The sequence below is a fragment of the Balaenoptera acutorostrata genome, chromosome 1 (assembly GCF_949987535.1).
Source record: "Balaenoptera acutorostrata chromosome 1, mBalAcu1.1, whole genome shotgun sequence".
In the NCBI taxonomy this organism is placed as follows: domain Eukaryota; kingdom Metazoa; phylum Chordata; class Mammalia; order Artiodactyla; family Balaenopteridae; genus Balaenoptera; species Balaenoptera acutorostrata.
In genome coordinates, this window is record NC_080064.1 from 925,090 (window position 1) to 943,337 (window position 18,248).

At 45.0% G+C, this 18,248-nt stretch overlaps 1 protein-coding gene and 1 pseudogene across 5 annotated transcripts in view; one reads left to right on the forward strand and one right to left on the reverse strand.

The window, feature by feature from the left end:
* The window catches only part of GNB1 (G protein subunit beta 1), a 92,816-nt gene that overhangs the window by 20,763 nt on the left and 53,805 nt on the right, over positions 1-18,248 (reverse strand). For 4 of the 5 annotated variants that reach the window (XM_057550297.1, XM_057550299.1, XM_057550293.1 and 1 more), the window contains 2 exons: positions 5,759-5,861; positions 993-1,031 (listed from right to left, as the gene is read on the reverse strand). In XM_057550297.1, coding sequence (XP_057406280.1) covers positions 993-1,031; positions 5,759-5,815 — 96 coding nt within the window. In that variant the 5' untranslated portion in view covers positions 5,816-5,861. The remainder of the gene's footprint in view (positions 1-992; positions 1,032-5,758; positions 5,862-18,248) is intronic. The other variant, XM_057550309.1, reaches the window with a different exon arrangement.
* The window catches only part of LOC103003625 (iron-sulfur cluster assembly enzyme ISCU-like), a 53,395-nt pseudogene continuing 46,181 nt past the window's right edge, over positions 11,035-18,248 (forward strand).

Consider the following 18,248-nt stretch of genomic DNA (forward strand, 5'->3'; position numbering starts at 1 on the left):
TTCAAATGCAGGTTATTCTATGCAGTCTAATTTTTCTTTAACTTATTGTTTAACCCCAATTAAATAACATCTAAAGCGCTAAGACAATGTAAAAAAATCATACTCAACAGAAGTAGGAATATAATTTTACTTTCACATTTCTGCTCAATTCTTTGGACAAAAATATTGTTTTTCAGTGAGGTGAAACGCACCATTTGAACGTATGTAACTCTGAGTATGTACTATTAGCACAGCCACGCACCTGCCTTCTAGAACGTTCTCATCACCCCCACAGGAAACCCCATATTCATTAAGTGGTTGCTCCCTACGGCCTCCTCCCAACCCCGGGCAACCATGAACCTGTTTTCTGTCTCTACAGGGTGACCTGTCTGGACATTTCATATGCATGGAATCAGACAACATATGACCTTCTTTCACTGAGCGCCATGTCACAATATTCATCCCTTCTATGGCTGAGTAATGTCCCACCGCGTGGACAGGCCACACTTTGTCCCCGCGCTCCTCCACCTGCGGATATCTGACTGCTTCCTGCTCTGGCTGCTGGGAACCGAGACGACGTGAGCACGCGCATACACGGGCTTGTTTGAGCGTCAGCTCTCAGCTCCTCTGGGCGTGCATCTAGGAGTGGAACTGCTGGGTCATGACTAATGTTTAACTTTTTGAGAATCTGCCAAACCGGACTTTAGAAATCGAAGTTCTGAGGCAGATTTTGCTAGGGAGAGGAACTCTGAAATAGCTGTATCGAGACTGCAGTAACATTTACAACTCCGGCCTCCGCAAGAAGGCTCGAGAGACATTATTTGTCATCCACGACGCACCATGGCCTCGCCTAGCGTGGTAAGGGCCTGCGCAGGAGAACCCTTCGAGCAGTGCCCCACACCCTCACTGTGCACAGGAGAGAATCAGAGCGCTCCCTCTAGAGGTCCCAAGTGGAGGCACCACAAGCACCAACCTCCAGGCCAGGCCAGCGACTCTGCACAAACTGCTCTTACCTGGGAGAGAGTTGCATCTGCACACGCTTTTCTAGCATCCTAGGGAAAGACAATGATAAAGAGGGAATTAGTGCTGTTTCAGATACAGTCACTCCGAGGTGCTGGCACTGCAGTCCCAGAGAGCCTCCACCAGGGTGGGAGAGCTCAGACCCTTTCCTTCGCCCCCCGCCCCCAGCCGCGCACCCACAGTCCCAAGCACACTCAACAGAGAACCAGCAACACACAAGTACATGCCTGGCCTGCAGACTACCCCGTCTAACGCGCAGCGCCCCCGCGCCCCCAGAGCCTCCTCTCCTGCCTGCGAGGCTCCGGCACCTTCCCACAGACCTGCACGTGCGTCTCGCTCCTTCTACCATCCCAGGAGCCGTGGGGCCCACAGAAACAACGTCTAAAAAGCACTGACTGGCCGGCCCAGAGAACTTTTCTTCTAGAGTGTGTTAACTAAGCCTCTTGTTTCCAAGCTAAACAATCCCTGAAGCTAACGTCTACACAAAAGAGCAAAGGATCTGGGGTCAACACAACCAAATTCAGGTAAGACACTCTGGCTGTTGGCAGCCTGTTACCTGTTTTCTTACCTATAAAATGACCTTGTGAAGCAGGTGAGAACTACAAAGGGATGTTACTCAAGCTAATTAAAATGTTTTCATTGTTCCTAAGTGATCCAAGTTACTAGAAAAAAAATCTTGAAATCTCAAATTAGTGTGTGTGTGTGTATATATATACATATATATATAGATATATATTTTTTGGCTGTGTTGGGTCTTCGTGGCTGCAAGCGGGCTACTCTTCGTTGCAGTGCGCGGGCTTCTTCTCACTGTGGTGGCTTCTCTTGTCACAGAGCATGGGCTCTAGGCGCGCGGGCTTCAGTAGTTGTGGCACGCGGGCTTCAGTAGTTGTGGCGCATGGGCTTAGTTGCTCCGCGACATGTGGGATCTTCCGGAACCAGGGATCAAACCTGTGTTCCCTGCATTGGCAGGCGGATTCTTATCCACTGCGCCACCAGAGAAGCCCCAGCGTATATATTTTTACAAATAGAAAGCCATACATTCTGAGGGAAAATGAGACAATAGCTTTAAGAGGGTCAAAATTTGAATGTAGGGATGGGGCCTAAAACGTTTTTTTGTGTAGGAATAATTTCAAAGGAAATTATGACAATTTCTAATAGAAACGTTGCCACTGTGTCGTCATCTGACCACCTGCTCTCACTGACACGCGTGTGAGCACTCGTGTGGGAGGGCCCAGGGACCCCTCCAGGGCAAACGGCCTCACTGCTAATTATTTCTGCTTCACGAAGCTGGTGCCAATACTCACCAGCCCAGCACAGGGAGTATATTCAACGAGATGGTGATTATAGAGGGACCAAATAGCTAGATTCCAAATTCAACTCAAACTATCCTATTAGAAGCCATTCTGCTTAGTTAAATCTGCTTATTTAATTAAAACACAAAAATTATATAATCAGCTATTTCTGTGCCAGCACCTAAATTTGGGGTCAAGACCAAGAGGAGGGGAGACCCACTGCAGCAGGTTTCCCATCAGGGACTCTATCAGTTACTTACAGAGTTCAATATTTATTTCTGAGTACCATTTTTTAAATTTGGGATTTATTTATTTATTTGTTTGTTTTTGGCTGTGTCGGGTCTTCGCTGCTGCGCGCAGCCTTTCTCTAGTTGCGGCAAGCAGGGGCTACTCTGTTGCAGTGCACAGGCTTCTCATTGCGGTGGCTTCTCTTGTTGCGGAGCACAGGCTCTAGGCGCACGGGCTTCAGTAGCTGTGGCACACGGGCTCAGTAGTTGCAGCACACGGGCTCAGTAGTTGCGGCACAGGGCGCAGTAGTGGTGGCGCGTGGGCTCAGTAGCTGTAGCGCATGCGCTTAGTTGCTCTGCGGCATGTGGCATCTTCCCAGACCAGGGGTTGAACCCGTGTCCCCTGCATTGGCAGGTGGATTCTTAACCACTGCACCACCAGGGAAGCCCTGAGTACCATTCTTACTGATATGATACACAGCTTTCAATTTTAAACAAGAATAACAAGAATTTTTAATTTGTGTTTTGGCTGCGCCACGTGGCTTGCAGGATCTTAGTTCCCCGACCAGGGATTGAACCTGGGCCACTGCAGTGAAAGCGCCCGAGCTCTAACCACTGGACCGCCAGGCAAGTCCCTAACAAGAGTGTTTTAAATGGAGAAAGTAAACCACGGGACTTCAGTGGCTGCACTCTGGTTAGCGTCCAGAGATTAAAGTGGATTTCGTAATGTCCGGAGCAGACTGCAGCGACACCACAGAGGACAGAGAGAAGAGTCCTTTTAAACACTGAACACAGGGAACGCTAATTCAGCCTTCAGTTTAGCCAACAAGTGCTCAATGTAAATGAGTGCAGCATCCTCAGAGCGATTCAACTTCCCACCCTGTAGAAAGAAGTCTTCTAATGGAAACCATCCCTGTAACTGCTTAATAAAGACAGAAAGCTTCAACATTTTTTAGATTAAATTCCAATTTAACGGCCTGGTGATATGTTCACAATGGCTTATTATTTAGCCAAGGCTCCTGTACTGTCTGTGCTGAGAAAAGTCACTGAAGACAGCAGGTCGCCTTCCTGCCCCTCACCCAGAGGAGCACATACAGACCCACAGTCAGTCAGGCCTTATCCCGGCTGGATGTCGGTCCAGCACAGGGCAGCACGCGGCCAGGCCCATCCCACTAAGGCTGCACTGACCACCCCGGCTCTGCTGTCGCTGGAGACAAGCGCCCGCACGCGTCACTCGGCCCATCTTGTTCACTTGCAAGGTCGGCACAGTCACTTTGAAAAAAATGTGCGCCTGTACATTTCGTGGAGTTCCCCTTCATCCATTGGTAGCCCATGTGTTTAAGACATGCCATATTTCAATCGGCATCCCATTGAGAGCCCGTGTTTCCTCACAAACATGATCAAAAGTAGGATGACACGGTCCCCTCTGGGGTCTTTCAGCTTAAAGACCAACCTAATAAAGCAAGCGACCCTTCTTAGAATCATCTACCATCTCTTGTTTGATTTGCTGCGCCCTACGATCTTTAACAAGCATGTGTTCCTTGGGTAATCGGGGGGGAAAGGGTGTTTTTTTCCTTTGTTAAAGAAAGTCTTCCATTCCCATTTGATGTAATGGACTCAGACAGCTGGGTGTGCAGATGGGTGTGGAGATGGCTGTGCAGCTCGTCCACTCTCCTGGGGATGGCCCACGTGGAGCAGGTGCCACGGGAGATGCCGCGGGTGCACGCTGAGGCCATTTCACGTAAGAGACCCTGAATTGGCAAGACTCGGTACCAAAAAAGAGTGTAAAAAGTAAATGTATTTATTAATTATATATCAAAATGGTGATCTTTTAGATATATTGGTTTAGATACAGTTGTTAAAAATTAATTCTACCAGTTTCTTTTTACAGTTTTAAATTCCACATGTGGCTCACACGACAGCTCTGTCCCCTAAGAGGAGGGCTGTGTGTGCTTTACAGAAAACAGGTCTAAAAAATGGGAAGAAAAGATGCAACGTTGACTTTCAGCCTTTATTTTTTTTCCACCAAATTTGGATTTTTTTTTTTTTTTTACCTATGCCATATGAACTCTCTTATTTGCTACGAATAGATCTGAACCCACTATTTATGAACAACTTATAAACAACAACTTATTGTTGCTAGAAAAACAAAAATTCTGATTTCTATATTCTGGAGTGTGGCTGGATGTATTAAACAAATCTGATCAGAGCAAACCATTAAAAATACTAACTCTTCCTTATTTTTATTGAGCTATATTGTATCTTTTAAATGTTAAGATTTGAAATTCTTACAGTAAAAGGATATTTTCTGTTTCTTCTTTGGTGGTAGATCTCAGATAATTCCATTATCTTTTCTCAACTTCAAGAAAAAGTCAGCTAAAATGATGCTGATCTTTCTTTCCAATTACTACTAGGCTTTCTGAACATATAATTGGTCTTTTAAAAGGAAATAATTAGGCTCCATACTTAAAGTTGGACCTAGTATGCATCCCCTTTTAAAAGTTCATGGGTTCTGCAGTGCACCATCATAAACATCAGTGACAGATTGGGAGGTAACGCTTGAGAACTCTGCAACTATCCTACTTTCTACAGGACAGCTGAATGATACGTGGCTGTTTTTATCTTCAAATAGATGCTCTATTTGAATAGAGCATCTATTTGAAGATAGATGTTAGTGCTCTAACAGCCATAACCATCCCTAGGAAACACCTTTTTTCAAAATTAAGGACACATCACGTGCACTTAAAATACTTTTTATTATTGTTGTTAATACTCTTATTTTTAAACAAGTTTCCGGCCCTCAACTTAGCAGTCACAGTGGGGGAAGTGAATAACACACTCTATACAGTGACCAAAAGAATGTCACAAAGCTAATTCCCAAAGTCAAGAAAAAAGGTACAGAAAGATGTCTATAAATTCTATGGAAACATTTGCTGTATAGTGAAGTGAAAATATGCTAGAAAACAAAATACTAGCAGAAACTAACAAAACACTGTAAGGCAATTATACTCCAATAATGATGTTTAAAAAAAAAAAAGAAAGAAAGAAAACAAAATCCTGAAAATAATGTACTAGGCCAAATACCTGGATCTGTAATTTCTACATCCTGGGCCAATTAAGATTCAATTTCAATCCAAAACAATGAATAGTCTGTATTCTGCAACCCATCTTTCCTTAAAATGGTAACATCGCATCTGAAATCCAAATGATTAACAAAACTGAGCACACATAGCTACGTACTCTAATCTGGTTTTTAAGCTGTTCGGCCTCCTGCCGTAACTGGTCAAGTTCACTCATCTTCTAATCTTAGTGCTCTTCAAAGCCACCTCAAAGAATCTTAGATCTGAAAGAGAAAAGCACAAAAAATAAATAAACAATGACTGAGTAATTTAAGGAAGCAGGCGAGAAAAGGAAATTGAAATTCTGAGAGCTATGGTTTCATTACAAATCAGAGTACCTTTCTTTAGCATTCATAAGAAGGTATAAAATGCCTACAAGAGCTGGGTTAACAAAGTATAATTACTATTATACACAAGCTTTGTTCAATGACAACATCTAATAGACTATTCAAAAGGTGGTGGCGGGCTGAAGAAGGAAAAATCTGTTTAGAAGCAGGTTTCATGAAGGATTTGGGTTTCACTATAAACTTAGGAACCTAAGACTGACGTTCAGAATAGCTCTCACATGAAAACCCTGGGGTAGTTAGTTCAGAAAATAGAGTACAGCGGCAACCTGGCAACCCAGCACCTCAAAGCCATGTCAATGATCTTGAACCCATGACTGCCCAGAAGACATCAGAATGTTCACACAGTGATTCTAATTTTTCTTTTTTTTCTTTGGCTGCGTTGGGTCTTCTCGTTGCTACACGCGGGCTTCCTCTAGTTGCGGCGAGCGCGGGCTTGTCTTGTTACGGAGCACAGGCTCTAGGCACGCGGGCTTCAGTAGTTGCGGCACACGGGCTCTAGAGCGCAGGCTCAGTAGTTGTGGCGCACGGGCTTAGGTGCTCCGCAGCATGTGGGATCTTCCCAGACCAGGGCTCGAACCCGTGTCCCCTGCATTGGCAGGTGGATTCTTAACCACTGCGCCACCAGGGAAGTCCCACACAGCGATTATAAAAAGACTCAGTTTGGTGTCCAACAGGCCTCTGATTCAGGACAACTTACTCTCCCACCAAAATGGGCTCTGGGATCCCATGAGACTCAGAAGCAACACTGCAGTCCTTACAGGTACAGGCCAAAGTAGGCTCAGTACAAGCAGCCCTGCTGCCCACTCTTGACCCTGCCCCACCCCCAGGCTCATTAGACAGTATTCCTGAAATCAAGGTCAAAACACAATTATCCTGGGGCTTCCCTGGTGGTGCAGTGGTTAGGAATCCGCCTGCCAATGCAGGGGACACGGGTTCGTGCCCCGGTCTGGGAAGATCCCACATGCCACGGAGCGGCTAGGCCCATGAGCCACAACTACTGAGCCTGCGCGTCTGGAGCCTGTGCTCCGCAACGGGAAAGGCCGCGACAGTGAGAGGCCCGCGTACCGCGATGAAGAGTGGCCCCCGCTCGCCACAACTAGAGAAAGCCCTCGCACAGAAACTAAGACCCAACACAGCCAAAAATAAATAAATAAATAAATTAATTAATTAATTAAAAAAACAACAACAAAAAAAAACCCCACAATTATCCTATTAAACAAGAGACTTATTTTCCCAAGGGAATGTCGTAATTCGGGGTTGCATTTCTGACCAAGAACATAGCTGTTAAGTCAATCCTAACTATGACCAACCTATCACAAAGCCGAAGATACAATTACCAACATCTTTTAATCACTTAAGAATACAATTAGCCCCCACATGCAAACACAGCTTATGCAAGGGCCTCAATTTCCTATGCAAACACAGAGGGGAGAATTCTTCCATCACAGATTTTGTGTGAAAGTCACAGGGTTATTATAATATATACCAGATATTTAATTAACAGTAATTATTTATTTTCTTAAAATGGAAACACATCTGGGGGAAATTATCTGGATGACCCAAGAAACATAGTTGTTAGTTCCCAGTCTAGATAAACTTTCCTTTTCTGTACAAAAGCATTCAAAATAATTGTTACATGGTCTATATTACAGAATACTTATTGAGAAAACAAAAATACCTTTCCCAATAAAAAGCATCTTTAAAAAGTATGTGTTAATAAGTTCCTGGTTCCTGCCCTCACCTGCACCCACCAGCCCACGTCTATTCACAGCCACAAAATGCCATTAGCTGCCGGGGTGGGCCGGGCAGGAAGCAGAAGGGGAAGTGCTGGGCTTCTAGAGGCATCAAGTCCCTCGGGCTGACCCTAAATGAAAGTCTGCAGAACTACCAGGAAAGGCCTAACGGGGTGGGGCCCTGACGTGGAGCTGAGGCATCTCGGAGGACAAAGGCAGGGTCTGCCACTCCAGCTGTCCGGGAAGGCAAGCATAGTGACACCACCGTTCCTAGAGGCATTACTTCAAGTGGGTGTTGTAAGCCCGGGCAAGCTTCGCCCACGCAGACTCCCTGGCGCCTCCCTGGACAAAGGGAGCAAAGGCTGGAGTTACCCTATGTGATAACCGGGCTAATTCTCTCTCTCATTTTCATGTATCAAACTCTGAGGACTGCAGCTGATGAATGTTAACGTATGAAATAATAACAGTGCCAAGAGAACACGAAATAATTTTAAAACAGAAAGCTGTGCCGATGCGTTTCCTGAGCTTATGGACGGCCCTGCATCCTCCCCGCCAACCCCAGCGGCCTGCTGCAGCGCACGTGCATTTCACACGTGATCAAATTATACTATAAGGACAATCTGGCAGAGTTGGGGGCAGTTTCATCCCAGTAACACTCCCCACCCCCACGTTAAAGAATTGTTCTTAGTCTGTGGAGAAGCTACTTCATTCAATCCTTCCAAAATCAACATGAAGAAAACTAACAGCTAATGTTGTCATCAGGTACACTGAATTAAACGGTTAGTTTTAGGCAACAAACCATGTATGATCCTAATTTAAACACTAAAAAGCTAAGCTAGTTTTTAAAGTAAGGACAAAACCAACAAACTCCTAGGATCGAGATAAACAGAAAGAACTTTCAGAGATGCTAGGTGGTCTTTAGGTAAAGATCCAAATCCTAGTATTAGATGGAATAGCTCCTGAGATATTAAAATTAAATATTTCTTTTAATTAGATGCTCTTTTTTTACATATTATGAAAGAATATATATTAATACATGATAATCACCCAGCTGTACTGCTTTAAACTAGAGAAATTAATTTATTGAAAACTTAACTATCTTTAAAATGAGAAGCTCCAATTCAGTTACCTCTCAAAATTTCAGAAGCAATAATACCAATACTTGCTGACTTTAATCTTTAGTCACAAGCAAAGAGAACAAAACCAGATCTATTTCTCTTTCATCATTAAGTAACATAAATTATTAATATTGCCTTTTGATTACGGCTCTCTCTACGATCAGCGTCCACATTCAAGTCTCAATCAGGAGACTCAAAATTCGTATCCATTAATTTTTAAAGAAAAGGGTATTCATATCTCTACTACCAGTAAAAATAAGTGTCCTGAATGGCCCTTTTTGATCTCTACAGTCTGGTCAGAAAGAGAAACCTACTGGTAGACATTTAAAATTTTTTTTCAACTACATTCTTTATTCCACATGTTGAAGGTGTATTTTTTAAAATCCAATCTGGAAAAGAAGTTGTCTGCAGCTGGCCTCTCACCGACGGAGGGACACTCCAGCACGCTCACCTCTCCGTCGCCCTCTGGGCACTGGGGTTTGCTCTGACGTGGCACCGTCCGGGACCTCCTCTGTGGGGCACACACACATCCACGACGGACAGCCTCCCGTGCCCCGAGCTAACGGACACTGAACTGGCCTCACAGGATGAGTGTGAAGGGACCAGGCAACACCACCATCACACAAGACCAAGCGGTCAACACTCCCCCAAAGAGAAGTCGGCAACCCACGGACAGCAAGGAGCCTGCACACTCACATACAGAGCGGGACTGACGGGAAGCAAGAAGTTCCTAATTCCCACACGCTACAAGTTCGTCCCAAATGCTCTTCCGTGAAGATAACAGCAAATGAAACAGACAAGGTACAGAAAAATATATAAATGATATTTCTCCTTTTGTGTATATAAAAAGAATAAACATCTATGCTAATGTAAGCAATCTTTTTTTCTATATACACAAGAAAATGTTAATGGCTATTTTGGGGGGGAAATACACACGAATGGGGCAGCTTTGATTTTTCACATTATCATATATATATAAGGAAAAAAGACAAATTATATATGTAAAATTACATGTGTATATACATATATATATATATATATTTTTTTTTTCCAAAAAAGTTAACTGGTTATCTGGGCCGTTGAACCAAGAAGCATTCACAATTCTTCCTCCATACTTTTCAGTTAAAAAAAAAACTAGTAAATGTTAACCGTTTACTGGGTGAATTATTACATATCACTAGGAACAATAATGGAGATAGTATAAAAACCTAGAAAAATGCTCATTATATGCTAAATGAAAAACAAATTTGTGTGTAATAATTTTAGCTATTTAAGAAGGCCAAAAACATACCTAATTTAAAAACACATGTAATAAGACAGCATTTTTGTTAAAATTATTGGTCATATTTTTCTCTTCATTTTCCAAATACTGGACATGCAGCTTATATTCCTTTGATCACAAAAAATGAATGTACATTTTAAAGGTCTTACTTACATGTAACTGCTTTTGCTGTTCTCTTCACTATCCTTAGTCCCCCAGAGCCTCTGAGAAGCCCACCATCAGGTTTACGTGGCCTGGGCTCCTTCTCTCCTCTAGGGCCAAAGTCACAGCTAAGCACTGGCCATGCTGACTCAGCGCACTGACCAGTCTAATCCACTAAGACAGGACCTGCTGAGAGTCTCACTTCTGTTCTTTATGACCCACATCTGCCACCAGCTTTTATTTACAGCTTGTTTTGGAAATACTTTCCACAGAAATTTAAGTATCTTAAAAGCAAGTATGTGAAGTGATCTGCCCCTACTTTAAGGTTATACCCAGTATCTCTGTAAGTTAAAGTGTTAACATAATTTTTTATTTAAATATTTCACATTTGTGATATAATGTACTTCATGACTAATGCAGCACCACGCCCCTCTAATCAAGACCCCTGTAAAGTCTAGGAAGGACACTTCAAGGGCTCCCAGCGCCCCAGTTATTACCCAGTCACTAACAATGACACGGGCTAATATTAAGGACAAAATGGAGTGATGGCATCAAAATATAATTTCAGGTTCTGGTTTCGCCACACACAAGGAATGTGGCTTTCACCCGCTCACCTTCCACTCTGGTCTGCTGACTGCACCACAGGAATGACAGCACCAACACCGCAGGGCCGCGAAGAAAACTAACAAGACAACTGTAAAGGGCTCTGTAAGCCTTTCTGTGTCATCAGGGATCAGACTACGAAGTGCACCCCCCACAGAGCAGTCGTCACGCACATGTGGGTTCACGACCCACAGGAGGGCGGCCCGGGACGCCAGCCACCGGTGCCCGTGCTGCGCTCAACGTCCTGGGGCACGAGCAGCCCCGCCGAGCACCCCGCGCCATGGGGGCAGGAGTCTGCCAACCTGCTCGGCCACACGAGCACCAGTACCGCACCTCACCTCCAGACAAAAGAGCATTCTGAGAGAGGGGAGTTTGCATGAGGGATCTGAATCAATTTCACCAGCTTTTCTGGTTTTTCTTCCATTCCTAAATCCAAGTTAATCTCCGAAATCGAGACAGCACAAGTCCAAAGGGCGATGGACAGCAGTCAAGTCCTTCCTGGGTCACAGCTGCTTTAACAAAACCCGAGCAGTGAGGGCAGATCCCCAGAGCGCGGGACAACTCCACCACACGACACCCGCAGGCTTCCCTGGCGTGGGAAGGTATACCCTGACAGATTTAAGAATAAAATGACATGTCTGAAATTCGCTGTAAAACAACCGAGGAGGGAAACAGGGGAGAGCACAGAAGAACAAGTTTGGTCGTGAGTTGGTAATTGCTTTAGTTTGGTGATGGAGTTCCTTATACTATTTTTTAACTTATTATGTATTTCAATTTTCCATTAGAATAGTTTCTGTTTAAATGTTAGAGACCTTGAATCTTGATTTAAAATCCAAATGTACAGAGAAAACCAGGAAAATCTGAATATCGTCTGGGTATCTGATGACAAGGGGCTGCTGCTCTTTCATTCGGTGTCATAATGAAACTGAAGTCCTTAACTGTGAGAAATGCTTCTTACTTATGAGTGAAATGATATGATTTGGGGACTTCCTTTAAAACACTCTGATAGGAAGAAAGGAGATTAAACAAAACTAGCAGAATTCTGTTAGAGCTGGATGATTTCATAATATTCTGCCTGTAATCTATGTTTGAACATTCTCTTTATAAATTTTTTTAAAAGTCATTACTTCTTGGTATTGTTTGACTACATTACAAGTATGTATGAAATCTGTTCTATATCTCTTAGTTTTAAAAATACAGGAGCACAGAGATCTCACAAGCAGATCGTGTTGTATTTTGACATGGATCACGCTGCCACGTTAGCTGGTTGTCTGTGAGAAAGAGTCAATCCCCAAAATTCCCAAATTTGTCTAAACAACTGAATGGTTGAGCATGGAGGCTGGTATGTTTCAAAAGTGACAAAAAATTAAGTTTTGATGAAACATTACATCAGCTTCTAAGAAGTAGCAGATATCAGAATATTCAATACAAAGTAAACCGTAACTAGTTTTTAATATGGGTGACCAGCTGGTAATGGAGTCTAAGAGAGGAGGCCTAGTTACACACAAAATTCCCGTCTGGCTCTGGATTAAAGTATCCAGCAAATTTTTACACGTTATTTTAAAACTGACATGTGTGTGTTACATTTTACTAGAATGCAATGATTTAAATAGTCTGTCCCCAACATCTAAGATACCTCACGAGATTTTCCTGTTTCTCAATTTTCTGATGCAAATTTTAAAAGAAAACTCACAGCCCCTCACTTAGTTAAGTGTTTACTGATAATGCACACATAAGACACTTTTACTTTTCACATTTTACATTTATGGACAACGTAGTAGAATCGTCTTCTAAATTACTGTTTAACTCCAATTTAAGCATATCCCCTAAAGCACTAGGACAATGTAAAAAATGTAATCATTCTTACCAGAACTAAATTTATACAACGATCGTACATTAGTTCTGTAAATAGAAAAAAAAAAAGATACAAGATATAATCTACACATAAAGTGAATTTACTTATTAGCCTTACAAAGGTCTTATCACTACGAGGCCCCCAGCTGATGTTCTATAAGAGGGAAGAAGAGTCTCACTTCCGTTTACTACCTTTTGAAAATAAAGGTTCTTATACTTTTCAAATCACAACAGAACCTACACATAACTTCATAAAGTCACTGATAGCCAAACGCCACATACACTCAAACTGAATTTCTGGGAACCCATGTGTCATTCTAGGAAATCCACGCTAAACCCAGACATCACGGCAGTGGAAAAGCCCCCAAGATGGTACCATGCTGGTGTCTTGTCTGATGCCCTGTGAATGGTTCCAACACCACTCCAGCACGTGCTTCCCTGATTTCCCAAGACCCAAAGCCAGTCCTTGAGTGAGTGGGGTCATAATAGGGTTAAATGCATCCAAAGGGATTTACTGCCTAACAAAAAATCAAGTATGTACCGGGACTTCCCCAGTGGTCTAGTGGTTAGGACTTGGCACTTTCACTGCTGGGCTCGGGTTTGATCCCTGGTCGGGGAACTAAAATCCTCCAAGATGCGAGGCGCAGCCCAAAAAATAAAAAATAAAATTTTAAAAATCAACCATGGGGCTTCCCTGGTGGTGCAGCGGTTGAGAGTCTGCCTGCCTAATGCAGGGGACACGGGTTCGAGCCCTGGTCTGGGAGGATCCCACATGCCGCGGAGCAACTGGGCCCGTGAGCCACAATTATTGAGCCTGCGCGTCTGGAGCTTGTGCTCCGCAGCAGGAGAGGCCACGGCGGTGGGAGGCCCGCGCACCGCGATGAGGAGTGGCCCCCGCTTGCCGCAGCTGGAGAGAGCCCTCTCGCGGAGGCGAGGACCCAACACAGCCAAAAATAAATATAAATGAATAAAAATTAAAAAAAAAAAAATCAACCATGTACCTGAGAACAACAGGAAAGTACTCCAGCCCCATGGACAGATTGCAGAGCACAAAAAGTAAAAAACACATTTTTTGTAGGCCAGCTCCATCCTCCCTCCACAGAGATGTGCCTCATCAAGCAGGCAGCAACATCAACAGCCGAAAATTCCGCAGTCTGTTCACCTAAACCCGTCATGCAGAAGGCACTACTTAGTTTTACCATCATATGCAAACTATTTATGGTTGCTATGCAATGTCACATTTGAAAATTACTATAAAGAATTTACATTTCAGGGCTTCCCTGGTGGTGCAGTGGTTAAGAATCCCCCTGCCAATGCAGAGGACATGGGTTCCAAGCCCTGGACCAGGAAGATCCCACACGCCGCGGAGCAACTGAGCCCGTGTGCCACAACTACTGAGCCTGCACTCTAGAGCCTGTGAGCCACAACTACTGAGGCCCGCACACCTAGAGCCCGTGCTCCGCAACAAGAGAAGCCACCGCAATGAGAAGCCTGCGCACCGCAACGAAGAGTAGCCCCTGCTCGCCACAACTAGAGAAAGCCCGCGCGCAACAACGAAGACCCGACGCAGCCAAAAATAAATAATAAATAAATAGATAAATAAGTTTATATAAAAAAAGAATTTATATTTCAGAACACATTAAAACATCTGATAAGAAGTATGGTGCTGAAAGCAAAGCTGCAAACATACTGTTACTGTGCTGAATAATTTAAAACCCAGACTTATTTTATTTAAGCTATCATACGAATACTATTTCGTGCCCGTTAAGAAAAATTCTTGAACTAGAAGGGAATGTGAATCTCAGTCCACCTCACATTTCTAGCTAACAAAGCACCGGAGCAGGCCTAGAAGACCCAGGGGCCCTGGCAGCACGGACAGTGGCAGCTAAGGGAGCCCGAGCGGGCAGTGCTGCGGGGGGCGGGCGGGGGCTCAGGGAAGGCAGAGACCGCCTGCTGCCCAGCTCCGTGCTGCCCAGGGCCCACCTCTGCTGGCTGGCACCTGCCTAGGAGCGGCAGGAATGTGCTTTCCGTCCCCCACCCCATTCCCAGCATCTCCCAGCCCCGCCCAACACGCAGCCCCTGCCGCGTCTCTGCGTCTCCTCCACCGCGAGCCGGGCGCAGCTCAGGCTCCCCTGCTTCCTTCGAGGCTGTGGGATTCTGTCTTCCCACCTGAAGGCAGCAGCCAAGGTTTGTCCGTGATGTGAAAAGTGGGCCACGAGAGAGAAACCCCTACGGACAGGACGCATAACTACACCCTTGCTGACAGTGGGAGAGACGTCCTAAGCGACAGCCCAGGGAGCCGAGGTCTTGTTCTAGGTGAGCAGAGCTGCCTTAAGCTGCTCCTCTCAAAACCGTCAATTCAGACAGCCTACAGCTAGCATCTCCCCACAAAAGTTACAGAAAGTAAAAGCATGACTCATACTCATCAAAGTATATTAATTTCTTCTGAATATGTCTTGACTTTTGCAAAACAGCTCTGTGATTCTTCCGACACCCAACATCTCTGCTGAGCGGTTCTGCTGCGGGTAACGGGGCGGCCTGCCTGCGTTCCGACCAGGCGTGGCACCCAGGCCAAGTCCAGGAACTGGGGCCATTCTCCCTCTATCAGCAGCGCTCCTGGTTTCGCTCTACAGACCCCTTCTTTGTCTTCCTCACCCCTGTCTACCGAGCATCCGCTGTGGACAAAAGTCGCTGTGGCCCCACCCTCCGAGACCAGAGTCTAAACGAACGACAGACAGACGAGGCCAGCCTCACAGGCCGGCTCAGAAAAGCCTACAGGGGCTCACCACTTGGATTCCTGACTGCTTCAAAATCACATAAAAGGTGATTCACAATCTACTCTGAGGTCATAGCTGACTTAGGACCCCTTGCCGTGTAATGTCACATGTGTCCTCACCACCCCCTAGGAGGAGGTTCAACCGATTGTCCACACAGTAAACAGGAGGAAAAGGAGTCACAACCTACCCGAGGTTCACAGTCACAAACGGCATTGGCCACGGTTCTGATTCAGGCCAGCTCCAGAGTTAACCATGCAGGCCCTCTAAGCAATCCCTAACTGGCTAGAAATCGTCAAGGGACCACAGGAAGAAATTTCACTCCCTTAATCACCTGCTCCCACACGTCATTCCAGGAGGACAAGCTCTCCGACAACGATGCAATGGAAGTTAACACCTGGACATGGCCTTCTGCCCCAGCCGGGGGGAGCACTGTTTTCTCCCTAATGGAGGTATCCCATCAGGCGCAAGAGATCTTAGGTTCTCCACTTCTAGAGGCAGCACCTTAAAACTGCTCTCCCCACCAAAAAAAAAATTTCTTTAATGTAAATTGGTGCAGTCACTATGGAAAAAAACAGTATGGAGGTTCCTTACAAAACTAAAACTAGAGTTGCCGTACAATCCAGCAATCCCACTCCTGGGCATGTATCCGGAGAAAACTCTTAATTCAAAAAGACACATGCACCTCAACATTCATAGCAGCACTATTCACAATAGCCAAGACATGAAAGCAACCTAAGTGTTGCTTAGGAACACTTAGGAATGGATGAAGAAGATGTGGTACATATATACAATGGAATACTGCTCAGCCATAAAAAAGAACGAAATAATGCCATTTGCAGCAACATGGATGGACCTAGAGATTATCATACTAAGTGAAGTCAGACAGAGAAAGACAAGTATCATATGATGTCACTTATATGTGGAATCTAAAATATGACACAAATGAGTTTATTTATGAAACAGAAACAGACTCACAGACATAGAAAAGAAACTTATGGTTACTAAAGGGGAAAGGGGATGAGGAGGGATATATCAGGAGTTTGGGATTAGCAGATGCAAACTACTATATATAAAACAGGTAAACAACAAAGACCTACTGTATAGCACAGGGAACTATATTCAATATTCTGTAATAAACCATAATGGAAAAGAATATGAAAACGAATATATAACTGAATCACTTGCTGTACACCAGAAACTAACATAACATTGTAAATCAACTGTATTACAATTAAAAAAAATTAAAACTGCTTGGACCATTAGTTTGAAAATTGAATGCCATCAGTTCAGGTGAGCTGCGATTCAGGTTTATGAGTTGCCAGGTGTCACCTCCAGCCCCCAGGCTCATAGGACCCAGTGCCGAACTCATCTCAGCTCCTACCCATCTCCTCCAATCAGCTCATCGCTCTAAGCAGGCGCTGTCTGATACAACGGGAGCCACATGTGGAATTCTTAATTTTCCATCAGCCATATTATAAAAGTAAAAAGAAACATGGTTACATTAATTTTAATAATACATTTATTTAATCCAACCAAAAACGTTATTTCAACATGTAATCGATATAGAACAATTGTTAAGTAGGCTATTTTGCACTCATTTGTCGCACTAAGTTTTCCTTGTTTTGTTTTTTTGGTGGAGCCATGTGGCATGCAGAATCTTCCCTGACCAGGGATCGAACCTGTGCTCCCTGACTTGGGAGTCCTAACCACTGGACCGCCAGGGAAGTCCACACTAAGTTTTTCAAGTGCAGGGTGTATTTATAGTTCAATTTGGGCGAGCCTCATTTCCAGCGCTCACCAGTCACATGTGGCTAGTGGCCACCAGCTATTGTAGTGGCCAGCACAGCACTGGGCCCTTCTCATCTCTTCACTCACACAGCAGGCACCCAACTAGAGGCTGCCCGACCCACTTCAATATCCTCCTAAAAGAACAGGAACTAGGCTCTCCCCACATGGAACTAACCCGTTTCCCAGCTCAGACACTGAGCAAGATGAGGTGATCTTCCCTGACCCCGGTATCACCTCCCCTACGTCGCCTTACAGATCAGCTTGCTCACCTACCGGATGCTGGCAATTAGGAGTGACAGCAGAAATCACAGTGGGAGGCGTGAGGTCCTTTGCAAGTGGTAGCTCAGGGAGTGGGATGGGAAGACAGGGCTCAGCCAGTGCTGGACAGCAGGTGTGAGTTACCCTCACCCAGGTCGCCTTTCCCTCTGGAGTCACAGGAAACGGCCAGTGACCCTTTCTCCTGAATCCTTCTGTCTGATGCACTACAAAAACCCATCTGTTCTTCCGTCCTGTTCTCCCGCTACAGCTGACCTTGCTTCCCAGGTCGAACACAGAGCCTAGTACATACCCCTTCAAACCTGTTGAGGCCACACAGGAAGTCCCACTTGAATGATTTCAGAGCCAAACTTCATACATAATCGATGCTATCCGAGAAGTGAATGGCACACGCCCAGAAGGAAGGTCTAACTGGGAAAGGTGGCAGGGACTGGACATCAACTGCACACGACAGAGGCACCTCTGAGAGGCTGTAACCCTCAAGTTTGGGGGAAACTCTGCTCTCAGCCGTGCCTCCTGCACTCCAGTACGCAGATGTAATCTTTCTTTTACACTCACTTCCTGCAAACTACGACGAGCGCTACTGGGTCTCCCACGTGCCTCTGCACGTCCAGCCGGCCTGCGCAGGACCGGCTGGCGGAGGCAATGTGGCTGCACCTGGCTGCGGGCCGCACTTCTGACTTCCAGACCCC